Source organism: Triticum aestivum, chromosome 5D (assembly GCF_018294505.1).
Source record: "Triticum aestivum cultivar Chinese Spring chromosome 5D, IWGSC CS RefSeq v2.1, whole genome shotgun sequence".
Taxonomy (NCBI): Eukaryota; Viridiplantae; Streptophyta; class Magnoliopsida; order Poales; family Poaceae; genus Triticum; species Triticum aestivum.
The window spans coordinates 532248876-532272078 of record NC_057808.1 but is presented as its reverse complement, the minus strand read 5'-3'; the positions used below and the strand labels follow the sequence as shown (position 1 = coordinate 532272078).

The following is a 23203-nucleotide window of genomic DNA, read 5'->3' as shown; positions in this document are numbered from 1 at the left end:
ATATCTGTGAGGCGTTGCACAGTGTAGTGTGGCGCCTTCGTGTCGGGCGTCGCACAAAAAGGTCAGCCACGTGAAATAGTTTCACGGGCAGTTCATTCTGTGATTTGATTTCGTTCACGGGTCAAATTTATCAAATTTGCCGGCAGGAGATCGAAGGGAGTTGGTGTGCGCGATTAATGGCAGGTGGCGTGCGTTGCGGCGGCGCGGATTCTCGGGGCTGGGTTGGTGTGATCACGGCACGCATGCAGCTCTTCGCCCCAAGGACCTTGCATGTTTGACTCCCCATTGATTTCGTCCCGTATTTCTTTCCAATTTTCAAGTCGATCATAAGTTATTTTTTTAAATAGCACAAACGCAGATGTCCACATACACACACAAACACTGACTTCAACCTCACAACCCTGATGTATTGGTTTCATCATAAGAAATCTAACCATCTAAACTATGCTTTGTTCGCGTTGATCAGGAGTTCTTGGAACTACTCCCTCCGTTCCAAATTACTTGTCATGGTTCTAGTTTAAATTCACGACGAGTAATTTAGAACGGAGGGAGTACCTGTCATCTCTCATACATGGCTCAGACTCACCATGGCCAGCGCTCCTCACGCCATTCCCGTCTTCAGCCTCGCTTTTCACATAAAAAGTGATTGACGCCACACAAAATTCGGGTATCTGATTATTAGTAAACATGAATAATTTCTCCGATTAATTGTAGGTTAATAGTTGGCACGGCGTACATGTTCCAGAGAGTGCTCCTTGCAATAGCAAATTTCAAATGTCATTTTGAACCATCGAATACAACACTAGCACCTTCTGATCTCGCGAACGCCAGATGAGGGAAGGTCCCAGCAAACCCCATCACAGCCGTTTGATCGTGAAAAAATGACTTCAAAACTAAAAACGTCTTATGTTAAGTTACAAAGGGATATATTTTACTCATCATACAATTCGGTGGAGGAATTTGTACACCAAGCCGCCAACGCGCCCTGGCAACTTCAGAAAGATGCAGTTGTGCCTCATACACAATCCAAGTCTCTTCATAAGAACACCGAGCTATATGGCCTGACGAGCCACAGGTCACCTAAGACAAATGGGAGATGAACTACAGAGCATGTACATCGTACGATCAGAGAAGCAACGGAGCATGATTTTCTTGACAGTGAATACATTCTGCAATATCTGGGACCAATAAAAGGGGATGCAATGACACATGCATACCGACTGCAACAAGATACCTTTCACCAATAACCTTTATCAAGAAAATTGACGGACAGTGTACATAGGTATCATGTTCAAGGACTCGAGGGTAAGATGAACCCCAGTTCAGGTTTTGGTAAGATGGATTCGGTTAACCACGCAAGAAAATGGAGCCCAAAAATGTATGCACCGTCCAGTGCATGTTTACACCCTTTCTGTGTCAGCTCTTCTAAAATGAAGGGCCCGCAAGCCCCCTCGTCATCTAAATAAAGAGGGTGTGACCAAGGAGGATCGAACCCCTGTGTGCTGCATCTAGAGTTGCTGGAGTTCGTCCTGTCGCCTTTTTAGACCTCCACAAAAGCTATCGCCCATGGTGCAAGCATTTACAAGGATCATGTCAAACTGTGTACCCAAGTTGAAAATTACTGTGCTCAGTTAATCTTGGGCTTCGGCCTCCTTGGGCGCAAAAGAAACCAAAGCAACCCAAAAACAACTATAAAAGCAGGGATGGTTGTCATGTCTAGCTGTACGTCAATTTTCCTTTGACGAGCACATTTTGCAGGGTGTAGATTTGAGATGGTTGAGTTCACAGCATGAGAAAATCTGACAGGGAAAAAACAGAAAAGCATCAGAATACCAGGTATGTACCAGATCATTCCAGTTAGGGACACAACTCCATTTGATAAAACAAAAAACATCTTAATGTAATTCGCTAACATGCACCTTAATGAGTTCCAGAATATTTTAAAAAAGCTTAAGCTTGAGCTTAATAGCTTTTGTAAGCAGCTAATTGCATTTTATTCCAACAAGAAATAAAATATTCACAAATGCACATTATCAAATTCTACTTCACATAACAAAACAAATCAGACAAGACGTAAATAAAGTGCGAAAGCTCAAGGACTACTGACCCATTAGAAGCCTCCTCGAGCGACGACATGAGCTTTACCGCATCACCATACCGCAACCCTCTAGACATAAAGGCAACCTACAAACAAAACATTAGCCCCCATACCAAAAATAAAATAGGTAAAAGAGGCATATCCGCCAACAACTTACCCTTCTCCACATGTTAACAACGGAATTGTACTTTTCAACCATCACGCTCTCCTTGGTCTTGAAAATTTTAAAGCCTTGTTCGGCTGCAGATTGTTAAGGTTACAACAATAACAAAGCCTTTTGTCCCAAGCGAGTTGGGGGTAGGCGTTGTTAAGGTTAATGGAAAAGCAAAACTGAATAAAATGCAAACATCCCTGATACAGAGCTTTTGGCTAAGTTTGAAGCCACAACGTCCACTATAGTACAAGTTGGACTATCAGTTGGCTAGCATGGATGTAAATTGTGCAAAAAAAAGTGTGTAGTGGCAAAATTGGATAACATATGGATGTTGGTAAGTTGTACAACAAAGATATTTTGCGCAAATTTTTGATAGTACACATAATTTTCAGCAGTGTGCATCAATGATATTTTTCCCACAAATTTTCAAATGTGCATGTGTTTTTTTTCAACTGAGAGCATGTGCCCCAACTATGAATCACTGTGTGAAGTTCATAGTACTTGCTCCAACTAGTTAAGTTCAAAGCAGGCATAAAAAGTATTACTCGCAGCTAATTTTCAAGAAATTGAATGACAAGACAATTCTTAGGATACATGTCCTCTCTGTTACCAATCGTTGAATTGCTGAATTGACTACTCGTATGGATTCCTCCACTCCAGTAATAATATAGTTCCGTGCGATCACATCTTGCTGAAATTCTGAAAGTTGCCAACCTTTAGAACTAATAGATAAGGGATTACAGCCCACAGACCATGTCCAGTCCTAGAAACACCAGAAAAATAAGAAGGTATGAGAAAAGGAAGGGGCTCAAAAATACACACGCAAGCAGGTAAAAAAAGGGGCGAAATAAAATAATGAAGAAATGCTAACAACAATGCGAATTAGGTAACAGACAAGATATAAAGCTGCAATGGAGGAGAATATAGAAGTTGCCAACAAACAATGATGGACAATTCAACACAACTAAGTAATAAAAGATGGAAAATGTATTCTAAAATACATATATCGGGCAAAGTAAATATTTATCAACCTAGAAAGGTGGTAAATGCCACAAAATTTTCCTTACCTATGACATTTAGCAGTAATTTTCAAGTTTTATCTTGGCAAATATAAGTAAGTTGATCATATCAAAAGTATTTCAGCAATATCTGGCATAGATGAAAACTGTTAATAAAATTGTATGTAACATATCTATTCCCTTTTTCATGCATGTGGTTTGGTGGGTGTAGAACCTACAAGTAGCTCCAATGGAATTAAACACTACATCTAATGAAAATTGGTAGCAAGTGTCACATGTACTAGAGGAAGGTAATCCATTCTGGATCAAACATCAAGTTAAGCCAACATGCACAATGGTATGTTTGCGTGGAATACTGGAATTGCATATCATAGCAAGAGAATCATGGGATTGTGAAGACAGCATGTTGCTATGATATTGGTATTAAGAGTTGTACATACTTTTCATGCATAAGTTGTGTAATAACCCTATCATGTAAGAGGTTTCTGCATATTTCCTACACCTGTACGTGTATGAGGATCATAGCAAGAGAATCATGAGACTATATGACATCAAGTTACTAGGATATTGTTATTACAGTTGTACAAACTTAACATCTATCATCTAAAAAATAACCCAATTGCACAAGGGGTTTCTGCATAGTTTCCACACTCAGTCTATGGCCTCATGGAATAGAAGTTGCATACTTCCTTGCATGGTATCAGAGCCTAGGTTTAGGTTACACATTAGTCAACAAATAATTAAACTGATAGACATGAAAGGCAAAACAAACCTCTGATGCAGTTTCATGAGCTGAGCTATAAGCCAAATGCGAAGGAAGTAAACCAGATACATATTCAGCAGATGCAGCAATAGCCGCCTTAACTGGTTTCCTGTTTACAGTGAGTTATTAGTATTTAGTACCATTGATGCAATTGTCTATGATGGCGGACATGTACGTGAACCAAACTCAAAATGAGAAAGAAGACATATTTAATTGTTTTTGGGTAGCATGGGTACAATGTGTGCCAAGTTATGTGCTTGTTCTTATGACTGATGATATAAGGGAGTTCACTGTGTTAGAAAGTTGACTTGAGATCACAAACAAAACGGCTGTTTGTATGCCAAAGAAAAGTTAGCTCCTCAATTTAGCTGCCACATAGTTTTTTGTCCAACTCATATGGCAGGTCAAACAAATTCTGTGTAAAACAATCAATTAAAAATGATGGTACAGTCCCATGTGTGGTCTTAAATCAAGCACACCCTAAAGTAGCAACAGTTTGGCTTCATGAGAAAAATAGGTCCAATTATGTCTATTCAAATGACAAGTCAATGAATCAGAATTCAAATTTAAATAGTGAGTTAACATATGCTTACCGGCACCTTTTAGAAAAATGGAATTTTAAGCTTTGGTAAATGAAAATAAGGCTAGGATATTATATATTGCAAATGGAACCAGCCAGCAACCCCGTAACTGTGAGCTATAGAATGGTAACTCGCCAGGTTAATGCCAATGTTCCCATAAAACTAATGCATAATACTACCAATCATACCTCAGATCCCATAAGATTGACCTCCCATTGCATTGTATGTGGCTTTCCCAAGAATCGACATCTGACTGAACCACGACTACCATGTTTGAAAGAGCCTTAGCTTGATAATGTTTATCCAGTAATAGGGGTTCACCATGTATGAACCAGAATACTGGAACCTCCAATGTTGACCTGTGATTTGTATGTTCTCCTGTGTATAGAAGCAAAGCATAGTTTATAATAATCCATCATACTGTAGCATGTGATGGTGGCCTACTAAGTCATGACTAATACAAATGCAATTCAACATAGTAAAGACTTGCTCCATTTCTCTACTAACAAATCCCAGATATGATAGTACATCAGTTCTTGAATACACGTTGACCTAAACACCATGCAGTTTATGGTATCAGTATGGCCACAATATAATCCAGAAAGTTACAAGCAAGACAATACATGGAACGTTCTTGTGGTACATTAGGACTTTTGTGTTTATCTTAGCATACAAGAACATCCATAGAAAGATTCTATGCTTTCGACTTCTCTATTTCTGGATCTTTTGAGCCCTTTTCCGTGCAAATGTTGTGTTGCCACAAAAATTGGCATCCAAACATATTTTTTTTCAATTGAAAAAACTAAGTCGCATCACCATATGTTTAACAATTTTTCAAATATATATAATTAGAACGGAATAAACAAAGGTGTGTGTGGGATATCAGGTTGTCCAAAACAACAGATAAAGAGAATGGTGTTAGCATTGCAAAAACAGATTCATGAACTTCTCACTTTTATTTCCTCTAACAAAATCCCAACATTAACTTTAGCCTCATAAGACCAATAGCAGTATAGCACACAATCCTCGCATGAATCCATGCATGATGTTCTTTACTCATGTTCATCATCATATGCAAGACCAGACTTCAATCTGACAACTAAAACACATGCATGCATGTGAATGGTCAAAAGAACAGCATGAACTATGCAACCAAAGGGCATTCTTCAGGCTAAACCGCATTAAGTGCCCAGGATTATGAGAAGCAAAAATATAACAAATATATACCTTTAAGTGCAGTTTGCTCACTTAATTTCTGTAACTGGTGCTGGAGAATAGCAGAATCGAGGTATGTACGGACTGTGGACCTATAGGTACCATTGACCAATAGAAGTGGAACCGCGGCTGCACGGCGAGCCATAGAAAATGCCATCATCAATGCTGGTTCCTCTGACAATGACAGCCTGAACATCAACATGCAGAATTCAAACTCGTAAGAGTGGGGAAACAAATCAGTATAGGTAATGTCCACGTAGGTAGCTTATAGTCTCAAGATAGTTTGCGAGGATGTCAAGATAACTGTAAGAAGCACACAAGGCACACAACACTTTCTGGATTTTCCTGAATTTATATTCCTTAAAGGCAAAAACTCAATTTGGCTCTCAGGCACCAATGATCTCGCTATCCGGGCCACCTAGTTTGACCCAGCATCCATCTGTGTCTCGCATCCAGCCCATGCTGGCTCAGTTATAAAGATTGAACACGAGTCAGTCTATAGATAACTAGGACCATATTCCTTGCTGTGCCAGGCGCATTGATGTGCTGGTCTACTACTACTTATCTCATGTCTGACTTCCACTGAAAACGACCTAGGTGGCTAGGTTTAGTCGTCGGTATTGTTAATCCATCCACACATAAACCAGTTCAATTAGGTAATCCCAATCTACTGTGTGAAAGAAGGTACTCCTGATCTACTTGCTATTGTATTGCTGCCAATAGAACTTCTGTTCATGGATTACAATACCATCATGTTAACAAGCAACGACAGATAATGCGTGAACACTAATCATGACTAACAGTCAGTTGTTAAGTAACAGAATGCCACATCAGATATTTGTATCAATCCACAGGAATCCTTGCAAGGTTAGAGGTACCAAAAAATAATTAGCAGACATTCAAGACAAATTTGTACCGCTATGAAGGATTGACAGAACGGACTACACCAACAATTTTGTACAGCACACAAAAAAAGCCCCACCCATGTTCTTGCCCACATGAAAAACTAAAATGAAAATTTTAACCACTATTAGAAGTTCATTACAATGATTTTTAGGGGGGAAAGACTAAATTTTCACACAAGTTGCAGATTCATCCACCCCAATTGAAAGTTTCATGCATAGCATAAGAGAAAGAAGTGCATGGATTTCACATGCAGTGTCATATCAAAAGTACATGCACATAAATTTCACATAGAAGTTCTATCTTGATTAGTTTTAAACCCTGTGGTAAGTTTATCACTCCATATTAGTAGCTAACGAAGCACTTCTTTTGCTCTTGCTGATGGACAAAGGGCAAGTAATAACACTATAAATCAAGATTGAGAAAATGAAGTACACGTACATATGTTGGGTAAACATTGACTTCTGAGACGGTAATAACAAAGAACTAAGGCCATCTCTGATGGATTTTACATTAATGGGCAACTGCTTTATGGTCCTGACTTTCTGGATAAGAAAAAGGACAATGCAGGGGGTGAGTAACTTTATTGATATAGGAAAAATAAGCAAAAGAAATACAATAGCTACCTCTTGTGTGACGAAGTACAACTGAAATGATAGCTTCTCATAGTAATGGTATGCTCTGTGAGAAACAGATGGAGCAACTACATGCCTCATAGAGCCCCATAATGTTGACCCCAGGTGTGCAAGAAATGAATCACGAGCCACTGTGTAACTATGATGTTCCTGGAATTACAAGATGGAATTCTGCTATTAGAATACCTGTAAAGACATTGTTATTAAAAGAATGATTAACAGTAGGAGAGTATTGATATTAGTAGAAAAATGAGTTCATATTAAAACACAATTTTAGTGTGATTCTTCATCGTGCTTTTTGTTATTGTGCATGTGATGCATGGCCAAATCTCATCATACTTCTTACAAAACCATCAGTCTAATTTCTGTTATTCGTTCTGACATGCAAGGTGCAAGAATGAACATGTGATGTTGTACATAATTAGTTTAAAGATTGTATCAAACTAATATAACATCTTACTTGCATTTTATTTGTATTATCGTGTTATATACGACGGGGCAACGAAAAAATGGAACAAAACAAGACCCATCTGATTATTTCTCAGCTACCAGTTATATGCAGTTGGGATGTACCAGGCTAGAGAGTTACTTGCTACAAACTTTATAATGTCTGCATCTATGTTGTTACTTCCTAGACTCTACCATGTTGTAATTAGCAACACTTTCTGTTACTTGATGGCAACCTGTCAACTGATTAATACAAGCAACTACAGGTGGTAGCCCTACATTATTTGGTAGCAACCATAGAAGTTATCCATGCGACTCCGTATTGCTACGTAGCACCTATTTATTTTAGTAACGAGTGCCAGTACTTGTGCATCCATCTAACCACTGGCACTTGTTAATAAAATAAAAATAAGTGGGACATAGCAATACAGAGTTAAATGGAGTAACTTCTATGGCTGGTACCAAATAATGTAGGGTCACCATTTGGTAGCACCACGTCTTCTTTTGTTAAGCCTATCATATGGTACACAATGATTCAGATGGAATGCCAATCTTGACTCTGCTAAAGATAATAAGATGAAGTACAAGAACTGTATCTCCAATTGTCTAGTCCCCCATGTACATGAGTAAATGTGCGCTTACAAAGTGGCAAAACTGCATGCTCTGTGCTACAAAAGTATAAGTAGTTGGACCAAGCTAACCTCAGAGGTATCTTTAAACAAGTTCCAATTTTCCATCCTCTTCAGTGCATCAAGAGCTTTCTTCTTATTAATTTCTTCAGAATCTCCACTATTGTAGCCCTCCAGTTCATTTTTCAGCTCGTGCATTCTCTGATCGAGTTCTGAGCAGAAAAATGAAGGTGGTAATTATGTTTCTGATAAAAGTAATATTGTGAACAGGATAAAACTCAAAAATGTAATTTACGAACGCTTCTGACAACTCAACCAATTTTCTAGGAAACCAGGGATAAACAGGGTGGATTTGTTAGAACTAATATTGCCATTATCTTAAACATATGCATGCTTGCCTGAAGCTTCTAGTCCAGCTATATTAACTTTTTTGAAGGAAAAGAAATACCAGTTACTTAGTGGCTTTCACAATTCATACGAAAACATGATGTTCATGCTCTTTTGGGTGGCGTAGGGGTGAGGGTAGGGGTAAATACTTAATCCCTGGTGTGAGCTCCTGGACCAAAACGAATAAATAACCAAGTAATATGAAACAGCGGTGTAAGTGTGTTAAGGAGTATTAGTATTGGTATAAGTCTCCTTGCGTATTCGTATAATCGTATTGGTTTAGATTTCCTTACATGTACTCAAAAGTTTCTTTCTATATATATTCACGCCTTGGCCTATGCAATACAGATAAGTTGCTTCTTAACAAAGTGCACAACTTAGACGACAGATATCACCTACAAGTTTACCACTATGTAGGATAGTAAAACAAAGGTGCAAATTTATGGGCATCCGGAAGTACCTTTGCAAAGGGCAAGTTGTACCCTTCTTTTCATGCAATGCTTGAAAGCAAAAAGTTCATATACATCAATCTCTGCCAATAGGATATCTACGGCATGGTAATCCTGAACCAAAAGAAATCAGTCCATATAAAAATCAAGAGCTAGTTTCATTTTTCAAGATGTCAACAGAAAAGGAAAAAAAAGTGCTAAGTAGAGAGAGTCCATGCCCCTAAAGGCAGTTGGGGCGTCATTATGCTGTGAGAGATTAACCAGCTGTAAAGCGACTTATCAACAGTTCTGGCATCAGAAGTATCATTTATAACACAGTAAAGGAAACAATTTCAAGTATCCCAAATCTTTCTGCTCCCTCTCTTCTTACCTGTTATGCTGCCAGAGCCCTTCCTACCTCTAATGTTTCATGAATATCCTCACACTTAGTGGTTGGGGCAAGACAAGAAGAAATTTGTAAATCAGCACCACCACCCTTCTATTACAAATCTACTATGCCCCATCAAGGAGATCAGAACATAAATGTGTCTCAGTTCATAATATTGAGTTGGCAGTAAAGAAGAATATCTAAACGAATACTGACAGTACCTCGCCAACAGAAGAAAATCTTTCTCTGATTGTATCTTGTAGACTTTCTTCAGCCTCTTCCTCTGTGACTTCTGCATTAGATCAACTACAGTCACTTAATGCTGAACAAACAAATTGGTCAGAAATTCCTGTGCTACAGAACATTATTGTAGACGTACACTAGAGAAAATGCACTCTACAGCTCAGTCTGCCACCTGGACAAGCCTACTCACTAGTACTCGCTTGGGCTCTCGTACCTGCTTCCGTCAAAAGATATAACACGGAGTTGCAATATACGACCCTTAAGCATTATATGCTCCTATTTTATGTTTGAACTCTATGCGGCAAAACTAATCCCACCGCTACCACACCTGTGCCCCACAGTTCCACTAGTTAGACCAGGGAGTTCATTGACGCACCATGCAAATGGGTTAATGCCCTCAGCAATAGCCCCTTTGTGCCGATAAATGCCTGGAACCCCCTCAGTAAACATTCAAACAGTTTACCCTCCAGAGACCAACATGCATTTGTGCTGATAAAGCAATGGTCATAATCCAGTAATATTCACAACACCCACATCAAGTTGTTCGGCCATTTGACAGACCTCAAGCATTATATTATAAATTCACTCCTTGAACTCTCTGTGTGAGACTAATCCGATACTAACCACCAGAATGCTAGCCTCTTGGCCATCATTAATTGGCCAGGCATACTGCAGGAATTGGGCTTGTTACTGGGTTTCCAAACCCTGCTTGTTTGCCAGTAATACGCTGGAAACTGAACAGCGCCCAGTGTATATCAAGCAATTCCCGGTATACTACAAACACGATATATCAAGTTATCAACAAATGACATCCATCGTAATTTTATGATAGCGTGCATCTCAACTTTCTTTATTTCAGCAAAAGACATTTGTTCTGGATGGTTTCCCCTTAGCTCAGTCAAAACAATCACTATACAACTGTCTTAACTTGTGTTCAGACATTTCGCCAGTTAATAACTTCCTCTAACAACATTATAACTGGTGTACTCTACTTAATGCTACTTCCCTACAATCCATATTACTTGTCACAGCTTTAGTACAAGTTGTACTAAAGCTGCAACAAGTAATATGGATCGGAGGGAGTAACAGAATTTGGAACGACGTGATGAAATGAATACAGCTTATGCAGGTGGTTTACTAAAAATGAGTTCAAGGCATAAACAGACTGACATGGTTAATAGATGACCTGTTGCTACAATTAACTGTAAAGCAATGACTAGTAAGACAATATATGGCCTTGAGAACAAGAGCAAGAAACAGTAATGTAATATTAAGAACATGCTAGCAGCTAAGGAAACTAATGAGGGGTAACTTTTGAAAAAGACAATAAACATAGTGACGCCACACACCATGCATCCCTAATGCATAAGCAACCAGGCTCTGAAGTGTAGAAACAGATAGTAATGAAACATCATATGTACAAAGAAAAATGAAAAAAAAACTGACCTGCGACAGCCCCAACAGTTTTTGCCACATTTGGCAGAGTAAGTTCTGTACGAACACCATCCCCACCGACAGCAGGGCCCCAGGAAAATGGTCCGGCAGTAAGATCAACAAAAGCAAACCTGGAAAAGGTAATTTTGGTTAGAAGAAAGGGAACCAATCCAACCTCAAAAGTACAGGAAAGAGTATATACTGCCCCCTGGGCTTTGATGGCATATCTGCTTTGCCCCCAGAACTACAAACCAGGTTTCTAACCATAATTATTTATTATATTCAGGCGTTAAGAGTTATATTATGTTTCCATGTATAGCGTGTATAGTTTCCCCTAGTATAAGGGGCTTCCTGCATATTTACCACCTGTACATGTATATATATACTGGCCCTCGGCCCCCAATACAAGTTGCATATTTCCTAACATGGTATTAGAGCCCTAGCCCCTAGGTCAAAAAGATATTAGCACGCGCAACTCGTGCCAATCCAATCTCGTGCTGCCGCCATCCTTGGCTGGGCCAACTATCGTGCAGCCGTCTTCCTCCTCCATCGATCATTCGTCGATCAGCACCGTCCTCCTTGCCATGCCTCCTGCAGTTGGCCTCCTGCGACTCGGCGCCAGCCTGTGAAGCCCCCGGCCTCCCGTGATCTGTGTCGTCCGCCACCAGCGGCCTCTGGTGCCCGCCCACGATCCGCCCACAGCCCGCGTCATCTATTGCCAGGATCCAGCGTCAGCCTCTCATCCGGTCGCCTGCGTCCTGGCGACCTCCATCCGTGCAGCTCTATCCCCCTTGGTCGTTCACCTCCTAGCCATCTAGTTGGCTATTGCCTATGCCTGCTCCAGCGCTCGAGGTGTTGGATTTGATCGTTCACCTGGTTACTAGGCCAGTTCGATCATTCGTCTGCTTCCGTTCTAAAAAAAGTTACAATGTCTTCATCATCGAGCTACATCGCCCAGTGATTTTCGATGGTGTTAACTACACCGAGTTTGTTACCTTTCTGTGCATTCATATGCATGACCTTTGTCTCTGGGGTGTTCTTTCCGGCGAGGTGTCCTGTCCGCCGCGCCTGATTCCCATGTGTCTCATGTCTTCTACCCCGCTGACGCCACTGGCTCTTGCCATGGATGCTTCTCAGACTGATAAGGATGCAGGAAAGGTTGCTGATTTTGCGGTTGATGTTTATGGGCAGCAGGTCTTACAGTCTTACAATCAGGAGGCTCTTCACACTTATCGTAATACAACATGATACAACGGAGAGAGAAGTGCTACGGCTCTCCTTGCCACTGTTGAGAGTCTATAATGTACCCACTCCACTCTCGTCACCGACGGAAACGTCCGGCAATGTAGGCTCGGAGAGGAGCGTGGCTTCCCTTTGCACATATTAGGTCTAGGTTTTGTGTTGTCCTAGTGGCGTGTGGCGAGATGCCATGAGCAGCCAAGCCCAATAACCAATTGGGGAGCGGCCCGTACAAACCAAGTGGCGTGCGAGACGAGCCTGATCTAGGGAACATGGCCGTCGGATTGATCTGGGCAAGTCAGAGGAAATTCTAGCTCATGGTGACGAGATTGAGGAACTCAATCTTAGGAGACTGGAAAAAAAATCTGATCGGGGGGCACGAGTTGCGGCGCCATGAGGAAAAACCTAAACCATAGGCTCTAGTACCATGCTATGGATGCAACTTATATCTATTGCATAACCTAAGGAGAATATATATATTACACGACTTGGGGTACAAGGAAACATAGCCTAATAAGGACTCCTGGACCAATACTAATACTCCTCAACACTTACTTCTCTTGCCATTCATGCGATGTGTACGCTCAAACTACCACCCCAGATTGTGGAGCACCTCGATAAACTTCATCATCGCTGTCTTTAGAACAAAAACACTGATGATGGTGTGAAGTGTAACTCGCTGGCAGCTTGGGACCTTGTTTGCCGACCGAAGAAGAATGTGGGTTTGGGCATTTCAAACATCAACATGCAGAATGATGGGCTACTTCTTAAGCACCTACACAAGTTTTATAACTGAGTTGATGTCCCGCGGGTACAGCTTGTCTGGTCTGCCAACTATAACAACAGGATCCCTCACAACATGGATGCATGCAGTTCATTCTAGTGCCGGGATGTCTTGCAACTGACAAGGCATTTACAGAGGTCGCGGCTGTGATGATTGGTGATGGAAAAACGGCGTTATTTTGGAAGGATTTATGGACCCGGAACGTGCTCGTGACACACCCTAGAGCCTTCTCCTTTGCTCGCAATGAGAATGCCTTGGTGGCGAACATTTTGAATGTTGTGGACCTGGGCAACATCTTCCATTTGCTGCTATCAATTCAAGCCTGAGAGGAAGGGAGAGCCAGGTCATAACGGTGCAATTTGTGATGCATGGCAACATATTGGGGCATCAGTTCAAGGCTAGCAAATACTATGTGTACTTGTTTCCGAGAAGTGCATGCTGATCCGGCCTTCAAATGGATTTGGAAATCCAAGTGCCCAACGAAACTCAAAGTTTTTGTCCGCCTTCTGCTAGCTGACCGTTTCAATACAAGAAACATGCTTCCCAGGAGACGTTTTAATGTCCAGGACAATGATTATGGTTGTCTCTTATGACCTGCCCCCAGAGGAAACTGTGGAACAACTATTCTTCCAATGCAATTTCAGTGCTCATTGTTGGGTTTCCTTGGGCATATCTTGGCCTGCCTCTGGATCAAGACTAGAGCTGTTACACGCAGGTAAAGAAAGCTGGAGCAAAGCTATGTTTATGGAGATATTTGACATGGCTGCATGGAGTATTTGGAAGGAAAGGAACAACAAACACTTTAGGGGTGTTGTGCCCTCACACCAATCCTTGCTGACCAGATTCAAAGAGGACCTCTCTCTCTCTCTCTCTGGTGGTTCATATATGTAAGGAAAGACTAGAACCTTTCATAACCTCCTTTGTAAACTCAATTAGGTAGTCCTTGTTTTATCCCTCCCCAAAATGGGAGAGGTGTACCTCCCCCCCCCCCCCCCCCCCTTCTTGTACATATGTAACATATTTTTATTTTTAATATATGTCAGTGAGGTGCTCCCTCAGTCTTCAACGTTAAAAATTAAAAAAACAGAGAAAGGAGAAAATCTGGTAGCTCATGGCGAGTAGACATCAAATTTCAGGGGGGGGGGGGGGGGGGGGGGTAATAATAGCTTTTTTTCCAACAGTAAAGCAAAACAAAATCATAGCAGACCTGTTTCTGCCGACCCATATATCTGTAAGGCATTCAGCATGCAAACCCTTCAAATCACTGGACATGAGTGCGCTCTCTAGAACATCATGCAGCTCATCTTTTGCACCATGTAATATCTAACAAGAACACATGACGTTACTTATACATACATGATAAGATATTTAGTTTTGTGCACTGATATAAGTGTGGCACCTGAACAGCTTTGTCATAAATAATGTCCTCTTTACTTTTTCCTGCCTTCAACAGTTCAAAACCACTTAAGGCTTCCTTGCACTGTTTTGACCAATCACCCTGTACAAGACATGAAAAGGGCATTTTATTGAGTTACACGTAATATTGTCACCATTGGTTTTCATGTAACCTTGGGTTACACACAATAATAATCCACAAGTCATACAGTACATCTTGGCAACAAAACAAGTATGCTGAAATTAAACAAGGTACTTGAAAAGCACATAAGGTATGATCCAAACTAGCAGTGCAAAATAGTTGTGCTGATTCCTACTGACTTCCTAGTTTTTGCTTTCATAAGACTAATAACAACTGAATATCTAAACTCAAAAAGTTCAAGTGCCTCAATACACAGGGCAGGTAATATAAACTGACTATGACAAAAACTAACAATCACATATAGATCAGTAGGTCCAAAGCTTAAGCACACTCGAGAACCAAACAGTGGTTGGATGCTTAGTGGGGTGGTTGTACCCCCGGAACACCAGGGATAATAACCCAGTTTGGCACTTTGCTGTTTCATTAATGCGGATTATTCTTTCAGTGGGAGGTGACGTTCCAGTAGATAGCGAGGTGCATGTGGTGACTTTGCAAATCACGTGACTCTGGTCTTCACTCTTCAGTAGCCAGTGTGTGTGTGTGTGTGTGTGTGTGTGTGTGTTTGTGATGGTGTGAGAGTGAGTGTGTGCATCTAGCTGTACTCGGTGTTTCTAAAGGAAAAGTTTGAGCACACTCACAACACCAGATTTGGGGTGGATGTACAAGATGAATAATATAGCACAAATGGAAATGCTTGACTGAAACAAAACATACCATATCCACATTGTCAGTTGTGGTCCATGAAAATGATGACAGGGGATGATTTTCATACAAGGGCCTTTTGTTGACTCCCTTCTCTATATCTGCTTAATACAGACATGCTGCATGGTAAAGTAGCAGAAAAGCATACCGTATAATTTTAATAGAAGTACAAGTGAGCTAATAGTGTTCTCTTCTGAGGAGTTTTACAGTGAAAATATCAACTTTGCCTTTACAAGGCAGAATTATTGCACAAAGCAAAATATTTGAATAAAAGAAAAACCATGTTTCTCAGTTGGGATGAGTTGGGAGGACTGGATGCATAAAATCCACATGGCCTTGGCCATATCTCAGTGCCAGTGCCCATCAACTAACCTGCCCCAGACCAAATTTTTCTAATACTGAATCACTGTGTGGTATGCATAAAATGAATGCACAAAAAGAAGCAGCTGACCCAGTTTCCCTTTTCAATAAAGATGTTCGAGCACACTCTGGTATGTTGATTGCAGATGTGGATAAAAATAAAAATTATTAAAAAGTTAAAACTACACATAGGTAGAATAAGTATCTGACGAGATCAGAACAAAGTTCAACAGGGATATTACAGGGATGTCAGATAAAATTACATGACTGTTAGAGAAAATAATGAGCTAGGGAAGTTGTATAGAAATTATGGTAATCAATATCATAACCAACTCATGCAATTCAAAATTTTGGTATACCATAGTAATGCCATATGCAGACAATCCTTATTCAGAAACCTATTTTTCAGCTTTGCATTTGCATAGACTAACTTCTGAGGAAGCAATGTCAGCACCCAATGCATATATCTCTTATTGATCCAAATATTAAAATATGGGTCAATGAAGAGTTGTATGTGTTCTCATCTTTAATGTTACATGAACTCAGAAATCAGAAGTTAATAACATAAAACAGGAAAGACAATATTTACCAAGATAAAGTTTTGGGTCCCTTTTAGATTGGAGTATCCGAGCTTGCAGGGTCTTATTCTGAAAAAATAACCACTAACATGTCATGTTCCAAAAAATTACAGCTTTCCTCACTAAAGAATAGAATTACATTCAAGATCAATAGGGAAATTCACACTAAATTAAACATAGGTTGTGCAATATCCATGTATAGAATAAGAATCCCATGGAATAATAGGGCATACACATTAAAAATTATAAGCGTCTAATATGCAGAACACAGGGACATATGTAACTGTTAGAGTTATATATATAGTCAAGTATAGCCATTGTATTTTCTCATTGTATAAGGCGCTTGCTGCATATTTCCCACACTTGTACATCTGTATATACTGGCCTTTCGACCGAACTCCTGCTGCCATGGGAACTGTTAGGTTTTATATGCTTTGTGAAGCCTTCGCATCTCAACTTTTAACATAGCCAGAAAACCCTAGAAAAACATCACTTAAGGTTCAGCTTCTACTCATAACACTCTAGAAAATATTACTTGGAGGTTAAGAAAACAAACAAATACAACAACATATGACTTCAGGACCAACTTATCAGTCGAATCGATTTGACTTCAGATCTTTTTTCTTTACTTTTCTCTACTGTTCATCATCATATCTTCTATAAGGGGACAATTGGTGACACTTGTGCTAATCACAACCATGCATATATTATTCTACTTTTTTAGGGAAAAACACATTATTCTATTGCAATAGAGTTATGTGTTACGGGTTACTGGACCACATGGGCCAAACCAGTCCTTGACCATGTCTATGGGCCACATTCACTAAGCCGTCCTACATAAATGTATCACACTTTAAGAGAAAAAAGCCATGATGCCCTCTTGTTGCCAAGCCAACAGCTACCAATTGAAGATATTTTCATGTACAAAAAATGCCATAACAACAATATGCACACCAAAGAGATTCATGGAATCAACATTCAACAAGATAGAAGCACAATGATATTCCTCAATCCCTTGCAGGAAGTTTGCTAAAGCATGCAAGCATACCTCCCTCAGTAAGTTGATCTCAGACTCGGAGAAGCCCTTCCTGTGAAAACAGATAGCACAAAATACAAATAAATGAGTATGAAAAGAATTAGATGATGTGCTATTGGTTGCCAAAATGTACCGTTACTCTTGAATAATGAAACAGTATGAGAAGGAACGCACAAAACACTACCCAGAAAAACTAGAAATCGACAACGTGCAGAGTTTGTACTCTTTCCATCTTAGCAGCAGAATTAGGATACTTGAAATATATAAATTTCTAAAGGCAATACACTATCCAACTTACGACAATTGCTCTAAGTCCAGGCATTTCCAGAAATGAGACGGCTGTGTGCAATACATGGCAACATTGCACAATCAGATTCATATAGTAAAAATAGGTTTCTAGATAGGTCTGGGTATGTTAAGAGTTAACCAAACTATTTAGAACTAAGACGTGTGTCGTGCTACATAATTACTAAATAATATTGTTCAATATTTGAAGATTAATGAATTGAAAAGGCCATATGTGTTATATGTAGATTGCCCAACCTCCTTCATCAGTTCGAACATTTGGTTCTACTGGTTGGTGCATGAAACTTGAGATGGTATCATAACCAAGAGGTCTTGGCTTAAAGTCTTGAATTTCGCACTTTAAATAAAAAATTATTTGCCCCCTTTCTGTTCACGTTTAGGCCTTATCAAGCCACATATGAGAGGGGGTGTTTAAGTATATCTGGATTACCCAACCTTCTCCATCAATTCGGGCTTTTACTTCTCTACTGGTTTGTGCATGAAAGTTAATATGGTATCAGAGCCAAGAGGTCATGTGTTCAGCAGGTCTTGCCTTTCACAAGTCTTGGTGCATGAAACTTATTAATATGCACATTTTCGTGTTCAAATTCTCATTCGCATATATAAGGCTCGTGACTGAACAGAAAAGTGTCCAACTCGGCCATGTTTTGTAATGACCATCTTACATGATGGACAGGCATGGTCAACGCTGTAAGAGGATTAATACTGGAAATCTTCGCTACAACCCTTTGAGTAAATAATAATTAACATGGCCATTTAGACTTCGATTATTTAGCAAATAAGAATATTAGTCTTGCAGATTCTACCTGGCCATACATCATCTCGAACCAAGTCTTTAGAAACGCAAAACCATGTGTTTGCCATTCAAGACAGGCCATGCAGATTGAAATGTCATTGCAGCAAATTAAATCCAAAAGGTTCATACCATGAAAAGTTACCAAAAAATGACACATCATGTTCTTGTTTTATCACAATCTTGTCACTAATTGTAAATGAGTGCATCTACTATCAGAATCACGTTGGTGTTAACTACACAAAATGTAGTAACATAAATATCTGTAAACTCACCGATAACCATACTGAGTACTCTTTTCAATAGGCTTGGGGTTAAGAATGAAGATGTTGTATGCTTCTTGTATCTGAAGGTGATCAACAAGTGTTGAAAATACATGCTCCATTTGATCACTGTCCACTTGCCAAATCGACGCCCCATTTTCACTGTATAACGTAAAGAAAATAATATTTTTAAGCAACGATAAAATGATGGGAAATGCGAGGTGGCATCGTTGAGGTGATTGCAAAGGCCACCAGAAAGGATTTCCAAGCAAGTGTATGGTAAGCAGGTTTTACCCTGTAACAAGTCTATAAGGTATTATCAAAGAAAACTAGGAATAAACTACAAAACCAATAGCTACACACTCACACACTAAAGCGTATTTCGTTGGATAATAAACACACAGAAATCTTGGATGTGTTATTGTTTTGAAACAATACATTGCATTTGCAAGTAACAGAGTGAGACAATATTTTAAGGTTCTTCTGGATGCACAATCAAAATTGCGGTGTCAGTCTACGGTTGCATTTTCTGGTATATGCTTGCACAATATGACACACTTAACCAAATTGCAGAATGTCAAGAACTGCAACAATGTGTTTCAAGAACATCTGACCTGGGATCTGTGAGATCTTCTCTGCGTGATAGAACTTTTACAGCATGTTCAAAGACAGACATGATATCTTCTCCCATGTGTATTGCATGCACAGAAAAACTACACCAAAAAGAAAAGGAGATGGAATAGTTGAATCAGTACTCATGGAAGCATACCATGGCCTAATTACAGAAGAGGGTAAAAACATTGTATGATAAATTGGAACAACTTAAGTGTACAGGTTCATTACTTGTGATTCACATGGCTTACTAAAGGAAGATCATATTTCTTTAGTCTCTTAACGGTAGTCTTATAGAATGGGCTAAGAACTTCTCCAACCGGAGGGATTCTCGTATGCTCAAATATGTGATCAATTTTTGTAAACCAGCGCTCCAGTTCTTCAGGTCCCAACTTAAACTCTGACACAATAGAGTGACTGTTAATGCTCGGTGTGAACAAACAGCTAATGGAAATAGTATTATTGCATTGGTATATATAATTTACCATGGCCCCCTTTGCCATCAAATCCCATAAAGATGAAGTTCACAGGGATTGAAAAATATATCGAATCAACTTCCGCCAGGTTCATATAGTTTGCAACATTGCCTGAATACAACAGAAGAATAAGCAAGGGATAAGCACAGTTGTAAAGAGAAATATGTTTTCTGATAAGCAATTGAGCACACAATCTTAAGTCCTATACTATCCATATCTCGTGTGCAATCGATTGCTTCAGATGCGCATATATTAGTCCTGCCATCACTCTAGTCACCTCTCCACACAGAAATGAAGCCAAACCTTCAATATATGATACTTACCATGAAGCAAAACCTGTTGCCAAGACAATGGCCACATGGCAATAACACTATCTGTAAAAAGTACCCATGACGGGTTTGTTCATATTGAAGTTGCATCTGCCGGTTGCTCTGATCATTAATTCTCAACTACATACAAACCCTAACTTCCCTTCAATTCTATTAGTTCCTTATTGCAGATCTTAGCCTGCAAGTTCTACAAGATACTGATATTGCTGTTACTGGTTAATGATTACAGTGGTATAAACGGTTATAGCACTCCTGCTGAAAGAATGGCGATAGGCCCATGGGCAGAAGTTTATTTTAAGCTTTGAACCTACAGTTCCAATTCAGAATATAATGCAGTGGCGATAACATCCAAACATTGATTTAAAAGAAGTATCACTGCAGGGGCTATGCTGAAGCTACTGAAAAATAAGCTTCTGACAAAGCTTCGATGTGGTTTGACTGAGACATGACATTGAAGAAAATTGATGAACCAGCACCAGAACCCACCAGCTCTCGTGAAGTTCAGAAGCCCAATGTTGATGGAGTCCCTTGACTTCGAACCCTCCAAGTCATCGAACTCTACAACAATCAAGAAACGCATAAGCACCCCCGACCCCATAATGCCACAAACAAGCAGGAACACCAGGTGCCAGGACAGAAACAAAATAATACTACTGAAGTGAGGAACCGGACCTGTCCGCATGACCGATTCCGTCCAGAACTTGCTCTGGGGCTTCATGTTGAAGAGCGAGAACACCGAGGAACCGGCGTCGCGGCCGAGTTTGCGCGTACGGGTCCCCGGCGTGGTGGGCTCGGCCGCCTCCAGGGACGGGACCTGCGGGCGAGAAGGGGGCGAAGGGCGTCAGGAAGCCGGGGAAAGGGGGCGGGATGATCAGATCTGACCAGAGAGCTAGGTTCGCGAAAGAGCAGATTACCAGAGCGAGCAGCAGGAGGACGAGCGCGGATACGAAGGGGGCGGCGCGCAGCCCGAAGGGGCTCTTCATCTCGCCGGCCGGGGCGCCGCGGCGCCGGACAGCGGCTGCGGCGGGGAGACCGGGAGGCGAGGTTTTGGGGATTCCGGATCAGGGGTTCGTCGCTCGCTACTGTCAGTTCATCGCGCTTGGTGATGGTGTGTTCTGTTTCTTCTGACCAGTGCTGGCATGGAGTCTTCCCTCTATCTGTCGCAAAGGCATCGCACAAGTACTCGCGTCCTGGGCCGGCCCACTTCGAGCGCTCCTCCGATTTTCTTTCCGTTTGTGTTTTCTTCTTTTCTACTATCAGGTTTTCCCAGCCGGTTTTTCCAAAAAGAAACCCGCTGCTAGAATTTTTACTGATTTCAAAAAATCTGTAATGACAAGATTGAAATTTTACAAAAAAAATTAAAACATGCCCGTTAGTTAAGCAAATGTGCATGAGTCTTGAAAATGGTCATGAATTATCAATTGTTCACACATCAAACATTATTCATGTTTTCTGAAAATTTCTAGTCTATTTAAAATGTTCTCATATTTAAAAAATATATGAATTTAATTATTATTTTTTATTTTAAAATTCTTGGATTTAAAATATATCCATGGATTTTTTTTAAATCATGAATTAGAGAAAAAAAGTGGAGAAACACATAAACAAAAAAAACCGAATAAACCAAGGAAAACCCAAAGGGAACTTGAAATAGAAGGACAAAGTGAGAAAAAGATGGTGGGCAGGGTCGACCAAGTGCGCTCTCCTTGCGTGTTTGCCCATCAAAATGTCACGCAGACAACAAATAGGATTTACCCTTGACATTTTGCAAAGCTTTGAGTCTAGGCGGGAGACCGACCACCTAAGGGTCGAGATCCCATATGTACATCCCCTGCATTGCTCAACCCAAGGAGGAAAAGTAAAAAAAAACTAGGCGGGAGGGACCAACCGCCTAGGGTCGAGGATCCCATATGTACAACCGAATAAACTAGAACCGATCAGCGTATACTCGTGCTCGGCCACTCTTAATAGTGGCACAACAGAATGAACTTTGACAATTTGTCTTGGCTCTCGACGGCAACATGTCGATGTCCCTTCTCACGGCATGTCGACCTCTCGGCCTCTCGCTCCACAGGCAGATGCACCAGACATACACGTGTGCCCATGATCGAGTCATACATGACGTCGGATTGGTAGGGTTCTAGTTTCTAAAAATATAATTCCATGTATTTAGTCTCTTTCACAATTTTAGGTCTTAGAATGGTCTCGAAGAAGTATTTGTCGAGTATTGAAAGAAGGGAAGACATAAAACGAGAGGATCAACATATTATCACCAAAGGTGCTTTAAATAATTTATGTTGAGCTTCAAGTACCGTTGATGTCAATGAAGCTATGTGATGTATCAAGAAGGATGTGTTGGACAACTTTGATATTGATATTGTCCTTGATGAGTGATGACTTTGCATGAAGAAAATGCTCGAAGAAGAAAAAACTGAAGCATTATTATCGACTGTGTCGTTGAAATAAAATTCTTGTTTGAAATAATCATGCTAGTTCCATTTTGCTATTCGTTATTCTTTTTGCAATAATATGACATTGCTCCGTGATCATTTTTAGACATCTCGAACTAAGGATGTGTGGTTAATTAAAGGTTAAGTCTTAATACTTTGCAAGTGAAAGTACACACATTTATGTATATATACCCATACGCACATACATATATACAGATATAAGTGCCCATCTTGTCGACTTCCCCCTAAGCCTCCAGAACATAGTGTCGGCCTGTTTAAAAAAGAAATAGTGTCGGCTTGCATGTGCATGTTTTTTCTATGTTGGTTCTTCATTGTACTTTTTTTCTGCAACCAAGATCCCCCAACATCGGCGACAACATACTAGCCAAAAGTTTGCGGCACCACCTTGGCGAT

At 40.3% G+C, this 23203-nt stretch overlaps 1 protein-coding gene across 1 annotated transcript; it reads right to left on the bottom strand.

Annotated features, from left to right (window-relative positions):
* Window positions 1-1221: 1221 nt before the first annotated feature.
* Window positions 1222-21478, bottom strand: LOC123123539 (uncharacterized). The gene is made up of 25 exons (XM_044544061.1): window positions 21254-21478; window positions 21012-21153; window positions 20826-20897; window positions 20020-20121; window positions 19766-19934; window positions 19537-19635; window positions 18935-19084; window positions 17573-17612; window positions 16536-16593; window positions 15599-15687; window positions 14747-14845; window positions 14555-14670; window positions 11337-11455; window positions 9869-9939; window positions 9292-9394; window positions 8517-8656; window positions 7360-7518; window positions 7175-7278; window positions 5843-6018; window positions 4804-4993; window positions 4044-4143; window positions 2847-3015; window positions 2256-2338; window positions 2108-2184; window positions 1222-1799 (listed from the first exon to the last, which is right to left on the bottom strand). Exons 1-25 carry the CDS (start codon window positions 21320-21322, stop codon window positions 1628-1630), a joined length of 2868 nt encoding a protein of 955 aa, XP_044399996.1. The 5' UTR covers window positions 21323-21478; the 3' UTR covers window positions 1222-1627.
* Window positions 21479-23203: the final 1725 nt, after the last annotated feature.

Bases quoted from the DNA above. Each gene is read 5' to 3' on its own strand.
- LOC123123539 (XM_044544061.1), bottom strand. From the start codon at position 21,322: ATGAAGAGCCCCTTCGGGCTGCGCGCCGCCCCCTTCGTATCCGCGCTC. The intron at 7,519-8,516 runs GTTAGCTTGGTC...TTGTAATTCCAG, and splicing joins TGTTTAAAGATACCTCTGAG to GAACATCATAGTTACACAGT. The intron at 4,144-4,803 runs GTATGATTGGTA...CACTGTAAACAG, and splicing joins TCAATCTTATGGGATCTGAG to GAAACCAGTTAAGGCGGCTA.